The sequence below is a fragment of the Amyelois transitella genome, chromosome 11 (assembly GCF_032362555.1).
Source record: "Amyelois transitella isolate CPQ chromosome 11, ilAmyTran1.1, whole genome shotgun sequence".
NCBI lineage: Eukaryota > Metazoa > Arthropoda > Insecta > Lepidoptera > Pyralidae > Amyelois > Amyelois transitella.
Window position 1 is genome coordinate 7,040,868 of NC_083514.1, and position 20,152 is coordinate 7,061,019.

The 20,152-nt window shown below is 36.0% G+C and overlaps 1 protein-coding gene and 2 non-coding genes across 3 annotated transcripts; 1 reads left to right on the forward strand and 2 right to left on the reverse strand.

Annotated features, from left to right (window-relative positions):
- Positions 1-6,189: 6,189 nt before the first annotated feature.
- On the reverse strand, positions 6,190-6,271 carry Trnas-aga (transfer RNA serine (anticodon AGA)). Its single transcript has one exon. It is a non-coding gene; the product is annotated as a tRNA-Ser (tRNA).
- Positions 6,272-13,308: 7,037 nt separating this feature from the next.
- On the forward strand, positions 13,309-13,381 carry Trnar-acg (transfer RNA arginine (anticodon ACG)). Its single transcript has one exon. It is a non-coding gene; the product is annotated as a tRNA-Arg (tRNA).
- A 1,114-nt stretch (positions 13,382-14,495) lies between these two features.
- LOC106135117 (protein extra-macrochaetae) lies at positions 14,496-19,949 on the reverse strand. Its single transcript, XM_013335319.2, has 2 exons — positions 19,471-19,949; positions 14,496-15,617 (listed from the first exon to the last, which is right to left on the reverse strand). Exons 1-2 carry the CDS (start codon positions 19,855-19,857, stop codon positions 15,576-15,578), a joined length of 429 nt encoding a protein of 142 aa, XP_013190773.1. The 5' UTR covers positions 19,858-19,949; the 3' UTR covers positions 14,496-15,575.
- Positions 19,950-20,152: the final 203 nt, after the last annotated feature.

The window sequence follows — 20,152 nt, forward strand, 5'->3', positions numbered from 1 at the left end:
AGATATTAAAACGAGTGAATTTACCGATCATATGCCGCAAAGCTTGAAAATGTGTGTATAATAATTTTGGTGAAGATGTCACCAAAATTATTATACACACATTTTTATGATCATGTTTCTACTTATTAACTAGGTACTAACCTCTTCCGGTTGAAAAGTAAAGTTATACATATTAAAATAATCACTAATATAACCATACTTTGTATTTTTTTTGTATAGACTTTTACGTAGTCCTTGTGGGACGTAAATTCAAATACCTATACCATACGTGTAGTACGTATTGTAGTACAGTTTTAAAGTGTATTAATAAGTTTTTTAAGTATATACTAAACTACCCTTACTTTTAATAGGTACTAAAACATAATTTTTCATTTTCTTTGTATGGATAAAACAGTTGTTATCGTATAACCAATTAATGTATCCATTTATTTATTCATATACGTCGTGTGCGGGTCGCGTGTTCTCATTAGTGCGAGCGACGTCCGCACCGCGGCGCCACCCGTATACGGACGGCATTAGAAGGAAAACACGTATTGATTTCTTCTTCTTTTAGCCAATAGGAGACAAATTTCATTCCGTCTAAGGTAATATTGTAAAGTAAATATCGACGATTTTGTTATAGTTTATACAAAACGAGGTCAGTTGTTAGAACATTTATCATCTAAAATGCAGGACAAAATACAGGCAGTTTTTAGTTATTATTTGTAGGAATTTTAGCGTTTTTTGGTTTTGCGAGTTCTAAACATAAACTTTAGGCTACGCAATTTCTGTTTTACTCTGTTATTTATAGGTAAAATTGTAAATATTCGTGACATCGCTTTTTTCTCTCTTATCAAGACGTTATTTTTGTACTTACTTTAAAGAAAAAAACAAGTCATCAGATCATGAAAAATGCTTTTGTATAATAATACATTCATACAATAATCAGGTCTATATCCCTTGCGGGGTAGACAGAGCAATAGTCTTGAAAAGGCGTTCGGTGAAAGAATTGAGATCCAAATAGTGACAGGTTGCTAGCCTACCGCTTAAAAGAAGAATCCCAAGTTTATAGGTTGTCCTATCCCTTTATTAGTCGCTATTTACGGTATCCATGGGAAATCGATGGGTTCTATTCTTTTTCTATTGGTGCCGTGAACCACACGGCACTTGAATAATGTTTCCTCTTTCTTTAAAACGTTTAAAATTAAATTCGACATGGTTTTCATTTTGAACAACGTCACATTTTTACGATTCCCCATGTCGTGTTCGCGCAATAAAGGCGTTCTATTTTTCATACTATAAAAATAATTCAGGAGACTTATAATGTGTCTAAATAACACTACAAGGTTTTTTATCTATCAGTCGTAGTTTTCAGCCATTCTGTGACGGGTCTCCGCAGTCTCTAACGTTATTCACACTCTTGCTGTTGCCACTTCCCACATAAAATACTGTTTTATTATTTAGCTTTGATTATATAGTTTTATGACGGCACGTTTTGAAATTAGTTGAAAATATTTTAATAAAAAAGACGTCTTCTGTTTTAAAAATGTAGGTATTACGTCATAACCATATATAATACCTAAGCTAAATAAGTTATATTGTAAGTAATTACATAATCGTTACTTAACATAAATATATATATCACGTCTATACCCCGTACAGGGTAAGTGGAGCCAGCAGTCTTAATAGTGCAAGGTTGCTTTGGTAACCCATCGTTCAGAATATCAAATTTAGAAGTCTTTCTCTGGATTGCGTTTTATAATCTTCATCTTACGTATACTTCAGCTTTACTTACATGAAAAGAATATTTTATATGGAAGCACACCTTATAGCTAACATTTGTTTATTATAACGTTCCGGGTAAATTGGTTTCAGCAAATCTGTATCTTTTTCAAATTGACAAATTGAAACAGCGATCGTCTCTCTTATCTAGATCTTTCATAATGGATTTTATTTTGGTAGGTAGGTAGTTTAATGTCAGAAAGTGTTGAGATGGACAATAATTCTGGTAGTAAATGTGTTAGCGCCCCGTCAACGGGGCCGCGCGGGCGCACTTCCGCTGCTTGACGTGAAAAGTAGGTGTTGAACGTCATTTTCTGTGTATTTTTTGTTTTATTTAATATCATAAATAGAGGAATTAGAACAGAGTAAGGTTTTACGTCATAATGGAAAAGCCGAAAACTTGGAAAATTGAAAAAAATATATACCTACCTTTGTTTAATTAGAGCTAAATCAAACTAAATGATTAAAACTGTGCAAAATCTGTGGCACGTGGAAAGATATATCAAATTCATCCGAAAATGTAGATCTTTGTCCGAAATATCGAATAGCATCATCTCTTGTATATGTATGTCGGTTTAAATATTATCAAAGTTTTCTGTGATTTAACAACGACAAGTTCATAAAATTTAGTTCCATTAAATTATTTGGTCAGGTCCAAGTGTAATATCTATATATGGTGAGGAGAGGAGGGGGAGGAGGGACTGAGGTGCGAACTGTGTGGGTCGCCGTGAGAATGACAAACAAATGACGCTTTGTTTGTATGAGTTAATAGTTCGAATAACCAGCGCTTGCTACTCTTCACGCTGTGAGTGTCCAACATTTTCAAGGACCATAAGTAAGAATCTTCGTCTGAATTCGGGACACTCCAAAATGTTAACTCAAGTCATTATTAGCAAGTGACAAAATCAGACTAATGAATTTGTCCAAATAGCTCTAGTGTAAAAAAGAACAAATATTGTTTTCTGGTATACCTGAGAAAAGTCTGTATGGAATTTTTTACAGAAACAAAGTAAAATTGTGCTGAAATAATGATGAGTTGTCAACCTAATATTACTAGCTATGAAAAAACAATGTTTGACAAATCTATAGAGTCTATCTAGTTGATGAAGTGGAATGCTCAGCGGTTACAGTACACTGTAAAAACCAACATTTATAAATCTGTCAACCTTACACTAACGATTACAGTTCTCGGAATCTAATCTCTACTAAATTATTCGGGAACATAATTAGCTACTCAAGATATAAATTCTTGTAATGTCCAGTTCTTCAATGACAATATGTAATCAGAATAATATGCAAATGCGTTGGTTTATAAGCTTGGTGTCTTGTGTCTGGCGCCGGAATGGAAGTGGAACGACTACACGACACCGTCACACGAGAACGTCGCTTACACAGAACACTGAATGAATGGGTCTTACCACTGTGTTCTTGTTCTGTGGTTGCGATATACATAACTTGAAGATACCGACTGATACGCAACTAACTTGACTACGAATATAACCTACATTATTACATACCTCTAACGGTTCAACAACATTTGTAGGACCTCTTTTGCATAGTTGATGGTACTTACGTATAATTTATTGTCTTGAGTTTACGAGAGACCACAACGCATACGACTGTTAGACCACCCGTCCAGAACACATTTCAGCTTTGAGAATAATGAAGAAGAGCCTTTGGGCTTAGGAATTTTGCGGACTGCACACATTATCTTAAAAATATATGATATAACATTAGGTATTCAGTAATCGGTTTTTCATTGGGGATCATTTTTCATGGAAAATGTTCTAGATGATGTTCTCGCAATTTGGTAATGTATAAGATATCCTTAAATTTATATATTTATGCATCAAAACCTTACTCTTTGAGATTACAACTTAATAAACAGATTTTTCGTTTGTTTCGAAGATATGAGTGTAGCTCCAAGATTTTAGTGTAGATAGTGTAAATAAATGATATGTGTGGTTAGATTTCAATTTATTCACACTTAATTGTTTTCTAACTTTAAAATAATTGGTTAAATATTAAAGTCAGTTTCATACATGTTTAGGTACTACATGTAGTAGTAGTATTTAAGTGAACCAATAAATATCAAGCTATCACTTTTATTTAATGTTTTCCTCTCTAACTTTCGATACAATAAGTGTCAATGAGTAATCGCATCGCTCACAGCAGTTGCAACTGATTTAAGATTTAAATAGGTATCTACTTCGTAATCTATTCAAATTAACATATTATGCGACAATCAATTCGTATCAAGAATTGCTTACCTTAACTATTACAATGCATGTGGTCATCTTATGTACCTATAATGGAAGTCACACCGACTACACAAGTTGTGAATATTATGTGCCGAGTACTTGGCCAGTTGGACAAATTAAGACTAATGTGCGATTGTCTCATCTTCCCTAATGCATGCATATGTCGTTGCATCAGTTTTTCCGCCCTCGTACAACTATGAATATACTCCCAGATCAACAAAACACTACCCCTTGTAACATTTACTTGATTACGAGGGGTCATATTAAACTGGTAGTTTATACATTGCACATTGGGTTGCCATATGGAGTATTAGCGGGACACTTGGGACTTGGATGTGATTGGTTAGAAGTCGGCCAACTGGCTACATTGGTAGGCAAACATTGTTTTTGAAACGGTTTCGCTGTATGCATTTCTTTGTAAGCCATTCTTGCAGATGTTCTATATTTTTTGGCTTTCATACAAGTAATAATGCAACGCATCTGTCTTATTGAAAACCATTTGCTGTAAAAAAACCTTGAAAATATACATTATACATCCGTGAACTATTTCCTAAATAGACCAAATTACAATTAAGTAGATATACCTACATAAAAATATACATGATGATGAGGTTGTTTTAGTTATCTTCCTTAAACTTTTCTGTTACTCTGAGTGGGATCATTTAAGTGTCACTATTGAGTGGCTAAAATTTTCTTCATAATGTTTATGTACGCTAAACCGTTGTCATCAGCATCTCAATTCAAGATTACATTCACAACGCATCCATCACCGACAGTCTTAAAAAGTGCATAGTTCAATAAATCTAAATCTTTATGCGACTTAATCAAAACGTGCACTTGTCCCGACCCGGGAGGGGAAAGGGCGAATATATTCATTTCGCCCGCAATATTTGCACATTAGAGGTCTCGCCTCGCTACGCTCCCTAGCCAGGGTTTGACTCTACAGCTTCGCTTTTCTATAGGGGAAAATTGGGTACTACTATTGTTATTCGAAAAGAAAATCGCTTCCCGACAGATGTGTTCGATTGTTGAGATTTACTAAAATTTAATGTCAATTAACGAAAATAACTAGGTAAGTACTACGTAATTCAAAATTAAGTAAGTAGTTTATGGTGTGCAAGAGCCTTCTTAAGATTGCCCAAGGTCCTTACGTTTAACTTTGCCTAAGATAGGTATTGATTATTTGAAATAAACGTTCTAACTTAAACTTACTATTCAGATCCTTTTTATTACAACTGTTTTGCGATTATTTCGAAGATAATAGTCACTGTCGTCTCGATTTGTCCTTTATTTATTTTGAAAGTTTACCAAACGACCATCAATTTTACAAGTGTGTTTAATTCAAGAGCCAAAAATTTTAATCGAGATTGTTGCAAGTTGTAGGGGCGTAGGGAGACGAGGGTTTCGCTATGCCGAAGTAATGAAACCTTAAATCCCTGGTACGGACTCGTAATCCCATGACGAAAAGTTATTCTGTCCAGGGGTGGCAGTTGGCGGAGCTAATGTGGTTTAGTGTTTCATTCCGAGCGCAAATTGTGTTTCTATCTAACGACACTGCTGTTTTTCTCATAATCCGATTGTAAAACACATTTGCGATGTATTTTAGTCGCAATTATGTGTGAAGCCAGCTGTTCATACATTGTCACGTCAAAAAATATTCTTTTATTTCACATCATATTTTCAGACGTCTTTTCTTTGAAATTAAACCATAGAGCATAGAAAAAAATCTGTATTTTTTAATTACATCATTGCTTATCCGGCCATAAAGTCTTATTATAAGGTGATAACCAAACGTGTAGCACACTGTAAATTATGCCGTGATAACGGTCCTCTACTTAACTATCCACAATATATATTTTTTTCGATATAATATCGTCACAACCCTGTGTTGCCGCGAGCCGCAGGCAACGCACGTGCAGATCGCTAATGAGAGCCTCCGCCTCGTCGGTATCTCCTGAGCGATTTGTGTGCTCGTCTGTGCTTGTTAGCTTTGTTACCAGTACGGAGTTATGGCTGTTCAAATGAATAATTTCATATAATAATAATTTTCTTTTATGTAATGAGGACTTACATTTAATATAATTATTGATGTTTTTTAAAACTTAACTTTCTGTAAAGTCTAAAAAATTATAATAATAAAAAATATTTTAACAAATAAGTATATCCCCGCAGTCGGTAGGATTCGAACCTACGCTCCCAGAGGGAATCTGATTTCTAGTCAGACGCCTTAACCGCTCGGCCACGACTGCGATGACGGCTGGGCTGAAATTATAAATATGTATACGCAGCTCATATATTCACATTCTATTTGGAGGTTTTGGTAGATTCGGATTATTTCCCCCATTTTCTGAAACTATTTTGGGAAATTTTAAATCAATCAAATCTTTTGTCTTCGAAATAAAGAACTGTTTCATTTAGGTAAGTTAACTTAAAAGCGATACGGCTTGGTCTTACTACTTTTTGGCTAAGCAGTTTAGGCGTTACAGTGTTATGCCGAAACTCTATTTCCTACATGACAATCGGAACTTTTCTGATTTCTATGCCTATTAATATTTCTATGCATTTATTTTACTTGAATTTTCAATAGGCTTCCTCTTCTGTCTTAGTCAGTGGTAAGTGTCTAAAACGATAAAAAAGAAGTTTCCCTTCGTAAAGATGTTCTAAATTTTAATTTAAAGATCATGTCCGAACTTAGCCATGAAGCTCCGCCTATTTACTCAGCTGCGGGATGCACTAAAACTAAATAAATGGCCCGAGAAATCTCGTACGCGACGAAGCGGTTTTACGATTATGAGATGCGCACACGTGCAATATGGAAATAGGTACCCCTAGGTAAAGACGTTTTGGAAGGCTGCAGTTTATAATTACAGATGCAGTACTTAGGCTCTTTTGTTTTCTATTTTTTTGTTTTACAATGACGTTACCCAAGCTATTTAAATTGATTCCATATTATCGTTTATCGATGTTAAATTTTGTAATTACCTAAGTTTAATTTGAGTTACATACCTTAATTTTCTTTATGTAAGACATTTTCCATTCAGATCAAATTATTTGAATTTAAATTGAAAAATTTTCACTTAATAATATAAAGGTTCTCAGTAGTTTTCCTTCTCGAACCACGTTTTCTAAAACAAATGTAATGCTAGCAAGATTTTAATAAAAATACATTAACATTTGCGAACTATGCCATACGCATTATACCCATTTGTATGGCTATATACTTGCATAATATAGTTACTACGTCGATACCTATATGTACGATAAGAAGAGCGAGGCGTAGACAATGTGCTAAAAATAGCCTGTTTGTCTATGGTTGTATGCGCGGCACCGCGGCGGTACTTCACAATGCGAGGTGACTAGGGCAGTACTTCCGCCGCACTAATGCACATAATTTTGCTGAAAGTAGTTAGCAGCTATTGTTGTAATATATACGAAGTTAACTATAGTTTCTACACAGGCTATGCTTATAGGCAAGAAAAAAGAAATAAAGTAAAATGTTAGAGACTTAATATATTTATTTCGTTTTCCTATAAAATATGACTGCACTATGTATAGACACTATGTGTGTAGTACTGTACAGCGAAATTAGCAATGAATAATGTAGGCAGTCAATGTAATGATTATTTTAACTTAAAAAATACAATCAATACTGTAACGCAACGAAATTTCGATGCGTTTAAGATCATACCATACTACCTACATGTATCTAAATGTTTCTACAATAGATGAATTTATGGATGAGCTTTTTAAACCAAAATTATTATATACCAAATATTTATCATAAGAAACTAAGTCTATAGTAGATAAGGGGTGAATAGAAAATGTTGTCTCAAGGGAAATATGCACAATGTTGCCCTTTACACCCTTTGAATATTTAAAGCGTATGCTACGGCTATGTTGGGGGTTATTCTAAAAAAAACCTTAGAGCCAAGTGTTTGGTATACTTCATTGAATATAATAGTTTAGTCAAATATTATTTTTTACCCGACTTTACAAAAAGGTACAGTGATAAATTTGACTACATTAATGTGTAGATACATTCATATTTTTGGAAACGATTCAGATTGTTCTTTTAAGAATGCAGAAGTTTTTTCGATAAATAAAAAAACTCGTCGAAAAATCTAGCTTTCATTTGATCTCGGGTCTTAACAACGTTTATTTCATAATTCATATAAATCATTTTTTCAATTTGGTACGTAAAATGAATTTAAAAACAATTATAAGACTAAAAAAAAGTAATGCACACAACTCTTTCATTAAAAACTAATAATTGACTTGACTGTCGAATCATGGTTACATCTGGTAAATACTAAGTGAAAAGTTTGACTTTGGCGGCAATTACAGAATGAATAATAAATGAAGTAAGTAGCGTGAAAGGTTAACTAGAGGTCCCATTGGCACGCTATTTCGGTTTAGTACGAAGACGACTTTGAAATTATCTACAGTGTAGCACTCAGCAACGAGATCCATTTAAATTTATTTAGGGCTTCGTCGAATGAAATAGTAAAACCATATTTATAAATGGTCAGTCTATCAGTCTTTCAAGACTGCTAGCTCCGTCTACCTCGCAAGGGATATAGGCGTGATTATATAATCATCATCAGTGAATGAATTATAAATGACCTTACACAGTAATTTTGGCCGACATTTTGCTCCCTTTACAATTACTGGGCATAAAGTAATTAATAATTAAAGACGTTACCATTAACGTTACCAACAGTTTCAAATCTCCAGGCAAACAATAGTTCGTCTTTATAAAACTTAAATTTTCAGGTATACAGATTATGCAGTACTGATATATAGCAATCAAGCAGGTGATTTTAATTATTCGATGTGTCAAAATGTGAATTGATTAACAGGCTGCAAAAATACAAGAAAAATTGTCTTAATCATATTATTTTTACTTTATCTGCTCCAATACGTATCTCACGTATTGGGGCCGATAAAGATAGTCTTTTGATACGTTTTAAGCTCTTAATCATTAGGTATATATTCATTGAGTGATTCATAAATAAAGTACATCGATGAGTGTGGCGTATCGTGCACATCGCATCGCAATATCTTATCACATCCTGATCGAGTGCGCTAGGTGCATTCCGTGCGAACACCTGTCTGAAGGCTCTAACGCATGGTAGTTGATAACTGATAACAGATATCATCAATGTGCAGATAACAGTGTGGTTTAAAGTCACTTGTAAAGTCACTTATGATCTAATCGAATCGCATCGAATTACTCCAATCTAGTTAGCTATGTTTTCTTAATAGAGCTTTAACATTTGAACTAATAAGCTGTGTGAAAATATTGACAGTAAGCCCCACAGAGAGAGTTCATTATACTTACATACAAGGTTATGGTGAACAAGAATCATCATATTTTTTTCTGTTACCATCCTTCTCGTGTTTATGTCATCTTTCGAAAGGTCGGCGCGTTCGCATATCATCATAATTCAGGAGAGAGTACCTAAGTCAAGTTCAGGTCAAGTTATGTGGCGGCTCGATATATATGTTTAGCAAATAGTATATAACTTCTTTGGTAATACTATTTGCTATGTAGACTTTGGTAAAAGTGCTTATTCCATTGAGTCGCTTTTTAACCCATCACAGCCAAGGTATTGAGAGACGTAATTCCAAATTTCCTTAAACATTATTCTGCTTACAGTCAAAATAATCCAACAATCAAATATGACCAAACCAAGTTTCTGCCTACAAGTTTGAGTGTTAGCCTCGTGGCTTACTGTACATTGTATGATGTCGTGTTACATAGTGATTTATGAGGTACATACCGTACGGCACTATTGTTATGGTTGGCATAATCGCGTCGGCTAGTTACGCGTCTTGTTGCAATATTTCGTGGTTTACTTCGAACCTTCGTTCTCAATTGGGTCCACGTTTCAAGACGTAATTTAATATTGTATGGTTTTGGAAGTAATTATTAAGAAATTATTAAAATCATTTTCATTATCATGAAGTCCACTTTTGCGATCCTTACCCCTCAATACAAAATTATTTGCTAAACATATATAGGTAATTATATTTGCAAACCATATGCTAATAAAGTATTCGTAGTTTATTGAGAACAAAATTGTTAGTGAAGCCTTTGATTCATTTACAAGAGCAAGTGATCTGGCTTTTATGTCTGTTACAGGGCTTTTAGATACCCGTAGTGAACTTCGTCGAACGTCTTTATTCCTCGCGGGATAGACAGATCCAACAATCTCGAAAAGTCTGAAAAGCCACATTCAGCTGTATGGGCTTGAGATTCAAAAAGTGACAGGTGCTAGGTGTAGTAGGTGGTATCGCCTAAAAGAAGAATCTCAAGTTTATAAGTCTTTCCCTTGATTCTTGTGAAGTGTTCGTTACGGTAGCAAAACGACACTTTTTGTCAACTGCAAACAATCAAAATTTTATTATCAGCAGTCGTGTGGCTAACGTTTACACAAACAACCTAATACTAAATGATATTTGGCTTAATTTTCTTAATTTTAAAGTCTACTTTTCCTCGGTATCGAAACGACATTCATTTGCGATTGTAGGCACGCTTGTCGTCGCGAATGTCGTCATTTCGCCTTGTTTACATGGCTACTTATAGCATTTCGAGTTTACCTCTGGAAACTGTACAGATAAATGTATGTAAGTTTAACTTATTGTTTATTTACTCACAATTTACTCTCGCTTTGCGTGTTCTTGGTCTTTGGTGACAACTTTTATGCTTCGAGCCCGGGGTGCGTTTTCTGGTAATTCTATTCATCAATTAGTTCTACAATAGAGGAATTCGTAAACTATCTTTATCCTGACCTATCACTAAATCTCATAAAGCTATATAACCAAATATGCCCTCCGAACCTTGTAACTGCTGGCTCTGTCAACTTATCTCACTACATATCTCATATTTATCAAAGCGTTTTTCCGATAAGCTTCTCAGTTGTTGGTTTCTCAGGGCCCACTAAATGCATAAAAGTGATATTTTAAATGCCGTGAAAAGCTTTGTTTTCGGTGCTTGACTATGAAGTCAAAACAAAATTTGCGAATAGAACACAATAAAAGTTAGTATTTCATTAAGTACACAGGAACTCATTTATAATTTTCCGATAGGTACTTAAATAAATCACTCAATGTTATGCGAATTATGCGCAAATCTTGTTTGTACCCATTTCTTCGGTGCTTCAGTACGTGTACGGTTATCAGCTTATCAGGCTCGGTGCAAACACCTGCCGGCCCACCTGTCTACATCCACTATCTGAGAAACTAGATCGATTAGTCGAGATTAACGATAAAAAATTATATAGCACAGTTCCGCATGTACTTACGCCTTAGATTTTTCAAAGCATCTTTAAACGAATACACATACATAATAAATATAATAACGTCTTTATCCCTTACTGGGTAGACGTAGCCAGTCTTGGAAATACTGAAAGGCTACCTACGATCGGTAGTATGGCTTTATGATGAAATTGAGATACAAATAGTGACGGATTGGTTGCCCTTCGCGTAAAAGAAGAATCCTAAGTTAAGCCTTTCCCTTGAAAGACTTTTACAATCTGCACTGGAAGAAATGCAGCTGGCATTCGCTGTTTGTTTTGCTACAATACCAGCTTGAAAGAATAGGTTAACATAAACGGATAATATGAAACGTTGTGAAGTTTTTGATACAGGTTGTTGTTAGTTGCATCGTTAAAAGTAATGTGTGATTTATAAATGTCGAGTACTTGTGTTTACTAATACTATCTTTTTCTCAAAAAAAATTTTAAGATACAAATCATGTCCCATGAGGAGAGATGAATATAAGAGCGGTATGGCGTGTGCATAAATATAGTTTAACATATTTAACTAAACAAAAATTAACTATTCAGATATCAGAATAAAAGTGATGTGTTCTAGTTATATCATAAAAAATGGGAAAATGAAACTGATGTCCAAATAATAAACGCAAATATGTTAGCTCCAGGCGTGGTGCTTATAGAGTCTGTATTTTCATGAAATCAAATAAAATTTATTGGTGTTACCAAAATTGTAAAAAGTTCGGTGCACATGTACTATAAAAATTGTTAGTTCATAATAAACGTGCAAGAAATAATAACGTTATCGTTGTGGATGCCGATACGTTATCGCGTTACGGTAAAACCGTAATCTATTTACTAACGACTTACATACATACTCGTACATACGTATACTTTAATTTAGAGCGTCAGTGGTCGGTAAGTTCATTTATTTATTTGCTCATTAATCCAAATTCGGTTTAAACTATAAAACTAAAAACGTCCTTAATTTGAATATGAAGTTATAAAGGTCATCATAAATCTTTTTGAACTTTATAACGATTCTGTTAACGAAGATTCTGTTAACCTACGTAAACATGTTTAAATTTAATGTTATATATATGTTATACATATAGAAATATTCTTATTTGTACTTGCGTTCTCGAAAACGCTCTAATGATTTCGATGAAATTTGAAATATGTATATAAATAAAATTTGGAATTCCCTCCCCGATACGTATAACTTGGGGGTTTCAAGGCAAAAATTAAAAGTCACAACTTTAGTTTGCGTGCACCACCTTAGGCCTCATCACCACCAGGCAGATTGAGGTCAAGCGCAGTCAAATCGGTCACCCAGGTGCTATATTTAATATCGCGTAATTAAAAATGATGTAAAATTAAATAAAATACCAATAGGAAAAAAAATAGAACGGGGTTGGAGTTCTCCAACTCTATCCCATTGATATTGTAAAAGGCGACTAAGGGATTAAAAACTTGGGATTCTTCTTGGGATGCAACCTGTCATTGTTTGAATCGCAATTCTTTCATTAAGCTGAACGTGGCTACACCGCGAGGAATATAGACGTGATTATATGTACGATGTTACGAGTAGTACTGTATGTAAAAATATAATTATTTTTATCTTTTATTAAAAAAAGCCAAAGAAGTATCTAAATTCAAAAATTGGCTTATGTATTATAAAAATAATACAAAAGCAATGACAAAAAGGTATCATTGATGGATTATGTTGACACTATTATGGCCAAATGACCCTGTTTGCCAACCGCGAAAGGAGATTTCTGCCCACATGTTTTGACCAATGTGTGCATAACGGTGTTTGTGCTTAGGTCATTTCATTTTACTGTCATCTTTGAAGATAGTAGTAAAATATTTATATTCATTACGAGAATATTCTTTGCTCTGAATATACCTAACCATTTTAATTTGTATTTGGAATGTAAGATGAATTCTCAGAGACATTGACTTTATGTCGTCTTGGAGTCAACTCAAATTTCAGGAAATGTCTGCATGGCCCTGTGGCGCAACGGATAACGCGTCTGACTACGGATCAGAAGATTCCAGGTTCGAATCCTGGCAGGGTCGATAGCTTAGTTTCATTTTTGCAGAAAATGCACCTTTTGCTGCTTGTCATCATTGTTTAACTTTAATAATTAGCCGTATTTTTCAAGTCAAGACTATGACAGTATTGAGTTAATATTTGTCGAACAAATGTTCACAAAACTAAGGCTCTACCATTATACACCTTACAGTACTGTTTACAAGGTTAACAATTATTGCTGCTTTCTGGTTTCTCTTTATCACCAGTGATTATAAGAATTTCTATTTTATTTCACAGTGTTAGAGTCCATTATGTATAAAACAATAAGTTGTTGAGTGTAGTTCACGCAGCTGACCAAATATTGTAGTCGCGATAATTGGCCGTGATGCAATCGTGTGATCTTGGAAATGAGAGATTTTTGCCTTTAATTTGTAAAAAATATAGGTACTATGTATTTACTATTTTTATTTGCAGTCGTGATAACATAATAACGAAAATTAAGTAATTAACTAAGGTAAACGCTTATAAAATTGTAATATAATAATATGATTATTGTTTTTGTAAGGCAATGAGATAACAAACTATAACACTATTTTTGAATCTCGATTGTTTACATCCATCCAGCTATACGTTAGCATTCCAATTCCATTCCAGTCTTGGGACTATTGGCTCTGTTTTCCCCGTAGGGAATGTAAAAAATATTCCTATGTAAGTAAAAAAGCGTAGCCAAAAAATATCCACAGTAATAATAGAGAGAAAAAGTTTGAATTTTGTATGTTGATAAATTGTATTTTTGTATGTTGGTAACGAGTACACTCAAACGATAGTGAACCGATTTTGATGATGATTTGGTACATAGTAAAAAGAATAGACCTAAAGGACATAGACTACTTTATTTCTGGAATCCCCATAGGAGCGAAGCCCCACGCAAAAGCTAGTAAATTAAAACTACGAATAGTGTGTGTTTATGTGTGAATAACTACATTACTAAGAAGTAGTAGGTAGGCAATTTGATATAACCTATTTTTCTTAAATTTTTGTACGATTTAAAAACTGGTGATCTGAGAGTGAATTTCAGCGTAAATTACCTGGGCCTACATAGAAATATTATTTTAAGTGCTTTTAGGGTGTAAGGGATATGAAAATAAAATAAATTAATATCAATATGATCTTTTATTTCGGTTTGATTGATTATCGGTACTTATTCAGAAAATCAGTGCTTAAATTTATATCTAAAATCGAAAACAAAATAATCATGGACGAAATAATTGTGCATGCAATTCACATGTTTGTGACTGAAATTATAAGGCGAAACAGTGATCGTTTCTTGACATGAAATGATATCACAATAGTACTAGATAAATACCGCTAATAACACATTGACCACACCTATCTCCTTCATTATTAAAACTATAACAGTCTATTTAAATTATAATACACCATAACTTATAAGAATACGAGATAATTAAAGCATTTCCACCTTAAATCATAATAAAATCATAGAAGGTCTCAATTTCATAATTTTTTCACTATTTTTTATAATTTTCTTTTCTCAATTAGATACTATATTTACATTTAGTATATGTGCAAAACGCATTTTATAAATTAGTAATAAAAGTATACACGATTTGCACTCTGATAATATTTTAATAAACTTATAGCAAATAATTGCTATGCAAAATCACACTAGAAGAAGTAACTTAAAAATATTAAAATAATACAAATAATAGATAAACCAACTTTTAATTAGTTTACGTCTTTGATATAAATTGGAAGCATCGTTGTTAACTAAAATGTAAAGAATGAACTTAATATAATGCGTTATATCAAGAAAAAGTTTCATTGCCAAATTGTATAAAACTCAAAAGTATTTCAAGAGACCTGTAGGCATAGGTTGTATTGATGTTCACATATCATTCAACATACCTATTTACAAACATTCAAATTTACAATCATCTGAGTAATAACTAGTAAAGCTTTTTACATAAAAGTATAACATAATAACAGTCCGCTTGAACGGGTGATTGCATTGCAGCACAGTCTTCGCCGTAATGCCACGAAACAATTATGTGTAGTTAGTAGTTATTGATCGTAACGAGATCGTACTTAGGACATCATCGCGGGATGATCTTCACTGGAACTGATGACGGAGGCGTCGTCATCGTCTCCTGCCTCTAAGGGCTTGAGGCTTTCACTTATATTACACCATAAATTATGTCCCTTATAACTAGGTATCACTTAGCACGACGGCCTGTCTGGTTGATTCTGCTTTTCAGGAGTCTGTAACAAAAGAAAAAAAAAACATAAATACAAAAATAATCAGATGGTATATAGTAAAGTAATGGGAGTGCCAATTATGAAGGGCCTAGTCGATAGCACAGAAGGTGAACCCATGTAATCGGTAGGGAAGGGTGCAGCTACCAATCGAAGCACAGATGCGCGCGCACATGTTTCCTACCAAATGGTGATATGAAAGCAACATGAGTTAATTGATAAGGATGATTAAAGGACCTGCATGTTTGGGTAGACTTAACGTGAAACAACTATAATAACAGCTTTAAAGATGACCCCTGGTTGTTTTACGGTTAATACTGATAGTGGCAAATAGTATCATGTAGCACATGCATACCCAGCCCGCGTCGGGCCATCTGCCCCTACCATATGCGATGTGTTTCAACACTGTTTTAATTCATTAGTGCCCGGACAATAGCTCCGTTGTTTCGTCACCCTAATTTAAGTGCAGACGAGGCCGGTACCCGTCAATTGATTAAACCGAAAACAAAAGGAAAGCCTCTGTTACAATTTATTGGCCATGTTTACAGTGGGTATGAACTTCAGTTACAGTTTCAGCGTAACGTTCTCAATATCAGCGAGTGTTGGATCACAGCTTCCCGTCCGTACACATCCGCGACACAGCTGAACGGCCGCACGTGGCTACACCCTATTTACGGACACATACCAAAGGGAGACACATGTCCCGAACGGATCGGGACTTCGCGAGAGCGCACACGTGAAATCCCTTTATGAGACGAGCATTGTTGGTCGGGTAATGAATAGGTATGTACATCATTTATTTAGCTATCCGGCCACCGGCGCCGTCACGTGTGCTCACACGCAGCTGCGAGCGACCGTTACCCGCACAATGCCCTCGATCGATCCGTCGCCGATGGAATCCAAGCTATCGGCGAAATCGATGCACGTGTGCAAAGGTTGGCGAGACATTTCGCAGCATTGTCTACTCGCCGCGCCGCCTCCTTTTAGTGCTTCAGAGAAGCGTTAAGGTGGTCGTAAAACTTTCACGTGTGCGATGCGAATTTATGGACGGGGGACGAGAGACAAAGATATTCAGAGTCAGAAGTGTGAGCGTGGGCGCGGACACCTGGCGATGGCGACTCGTTAGTGCGTCTGTCCGACGCTCGAGGCTGCGTGGGTGTCAGCCTGCTCGCATCCGGCAGAAGGATTGTGCTATCTAACTTAATTTAAAAAAAAATACTGGCTTATTTGTTCCAGCTACTAGATCAAAAGCATCAAAAATAAAAGTACTTACAATAAACTGTACTTATTACGAGCTACGAAGATACGAAATATAGTTTGTCTATGACGACGGCACCTACCATGGTTGCTTAATTGATTCCGAATATCAGTATGCGGGCTTTTTATTGGATGACTAAGGAATATTGACATACTGTATGTAACGTGGTTAAGCTCGTTAGACTTTCAATAAAAAGGAAATAAACGATCTTAAATATGAGAGAAACGATTATGAATAGGGTCGGGCCCTTTATGTGCAATAATATGGGGGTTGCCACCGCACTGGATTACACGCCTAACCGTGCTTATTATGATACTTAACAGCTTATTACGGTCGGAGTGAAAAGTCAAACAGTCACTGTTGACATTTAACAATACAGGCGTGGTAAAATGATAAAGTAAGTAAAGATAATTGTGAAAGACGAATTGAGTCTGGAGAGCATTGGTAATAGGGTCCCACGACCTCGCAACGCCCGCGGCGGGCAGCTGCGGGCAACAATTACAGTCGCGATAGTGGCTTATGCTCGTGACCAGGGTTTGTAGCACACAGTGCGATGCCTCACGAGATACCGCCGTGAAATGCCGCCTCACGACGTGCACGCTTACCTCAAATTCCGCCACGATTGCCTACAGCCACGCTTTGATTATTGCCTCTAAACAAAATGTTTACACTAGAAATTCAAATGTCCTTGCGAGAATATTCCGCATTTGTATTCAGGAATGCTGCTCGATTAGTCGACATTCTGATAGTTCCTTTAATATTGTAGGCGTTGTATTAGTAAATATCGGCTCCAATTGCCGGCGCCTAAGGCTAATTGAAACTGGATTGATCAGAGATCAAATCACAATTATTGATTTTTAAGGTTATTGACGTTAAGCGATCATTAAAATTAAAGATTCCGTAGAAAACGACAGCGAATAAATGGTTGATGAGCAAAGGCAAACTCATCATAAATATTCAGCGAGTATATTGACGCAAGAGACAGAAGCGCCGGCGCGTATTGGAATTTAAGCTTATAAGGGACATTTTCTATTTGGTTGGTGTTATAACAGCATTTGGAAGAAGAAGTTTATCGCAATTTAAGTAATATCACGTAAAGATGAATTTATTACTTGTCGGATTACATGTAAAATACGTATAAAGGCTATTAATGCTGTAAAAATGTGTCGTGCAGTTAATTCAGCACGGCATGTTGCGCCTCCTAAATCAAGCTTGTTTTGAACAGTTCCCTCGGTTTCAACAACTGGCAGTGATTAAAATTTACGTGGCGCGACTCGACCAAGTATTAACGAGCGCGCATTGCGCTTGAGCCTAGTAATCGCAAGCACATGAATAAATCCTTCGCGATGCACCTGCTGCGTTCAAAACTCAGACACGACAACGCATTTAGGTGTTTTGCTGTATTTCTCTGGGAGAAACTAACTTTGGCCGTCGAATGGGGATGACGAAACGGCAATCACGCGCAGGTGTCAAGCGGAATGTTAAACGCGGCATAAATATGTGTTGAATATTCAGATTGTGTGTCAGTACACGGTCGTTTACTCGGCGCCGGCGCAGGTGGCCGCGCTTCAAGGCTGAAATTCAAAACAGCCGTCACGCATGCGTGAGCAGTGGCTTGTGACTGTTTACTGATTCTACGATTTCTTAAGAAACTTAGTACAGTCGGTACTTTACCGATGATATACAACTTTTTTAACAAATCTATAGGCAAAACTGTAAAGATATTCTTGAAGGTTTTCCTAAAATTTTAAGAGATAACAACTTCCTCTTTAATTATATAATAACTTTACAGCTTCTATAAAATTATAAAAACCCATTTTTTTTTATTAAAGCTACAGTAAGTTATAGTAGTTATCAAAATTATTTAGTCAAGATTACACCGGTTTTGTTAAAATGAGGTTTATGGACGATATTTTGATCATACTATTACGAATCCAAGTGCCAAGTGTCTTAAAGGTGCCTCGGTGATGGAATGCCTACGTAGTTAATTGCACAAACAATTGTTTACCGAGTTGCGTCGCCAGAGCAATTTGTAAAATAGCGGTATTATAGATGTTTAATACATGAATTTGATTTAATTTCTCTATATACAGATTTTGAGAAATTATGTGAATACAGGAGAGCATATGAATCTTTTTTCTTTTAATCTCCACGTGTTTTACTAAAAACTTTGAAGCGTTACTAGCAAAAATTTATGGGGTGTAAATTCTGTATTTTTAATGTTTTGACTACGAGTTGTGAAACTCCGCATCGGCATCTCCGCTTTTACCTACCCACTTGCGAAACACGCAGGTGCGCGCCGCAAAACATCGACATTTACTTTTTATGCAATTTAAAGTAGTACCTATCTCAACTTAATGGTTCGGTAGAGCGAAAATCTTACTGCAGTTTCCGTACAGGAATTATTTAAATAACAAACAGGTTACTCAGTTTAGAAGCTTTAAATGAAACTAAATGGTGAAATTTAAATACAAACAGAAGAATGAAACTAAAGTTAAAAGTCAAAAATAAATTTAAACGGACAATTTCTGGAAATAATTTTTTCGTAGTTATTAAATATTCTAATTAGAATAAAATGGAAAAAAATAAAGTGAAACTTACCGTTTGATTTCTATGTTCTTGGCTTGAGGGTGATTTGCGGAGGATTGTGTTTGGCGCGGAGCGAGGTCCGAGCGGGCGCCTGTGCGGGCGAGGCTGCGGCGTCGTGGCGCAGGGCGGCGAGGCTAGCGCAACTTCTGCGTCGAACTGATCCATCGCGGGGTGGTTCTCTAGCGCCGACTGAAGATCGCAAATGTAGTCGATCACGTGCTGAATCACTTCCAACTTGGAAATCTTCCTGTTCTTCGGCATAAAGGGCACCAAATCCTGAAGTTTGGATAGGTACATTTGGATTTCAGCGTTCTCGCCTTCCCTGTGTCTGTGGACACGGCCGCTGGCGATGCCGGGCACCGAGGCGCCGGTCGCGCACACTGCTGTTATTGCTTTCATCGTGAGAGTCACTAAACACGAGCACTGGCAAACAAAAGGGATCACTACACGTGCTTTGCGTGCGGAGCGCGAGCGAGGAATGAAGAGGTGCTCCGAGTGGCGTCGTATTTATGGGGCCGGGTGGGGCGCGGGGCGGGTCTGGCCGGCCCAATGGCGGAGAAGCCTGATTTTCCCATGGCGGCGGCGGGCGCCGCGTCTGCCTGCGCTGGGCGGCCCTGGCTAAGGCCGTTGCGCTCATGACATGCACTTTGTCCCAACTATATTGTTTATTTCAGGTTTTGTTACTGTTTGTGTT

Bases quoted from the DNA above. Each gene is read 5' to 3' on its own strand.
- LOC106135117 (XM_013335319.2), bottom strand. From the start codon at position 19,857: ATGAAAGCAATAACAGCAGTGTGCGCGACCGGCGCCTCGGTGCCCGGC. The intron at 15,618-19,470 runs GTAAGTTTCACT...CTTTTGTTACAG, and splicing joins AAGAACATAGAAATCAAACG to ACTCCTGAAAAGCAGAATCA.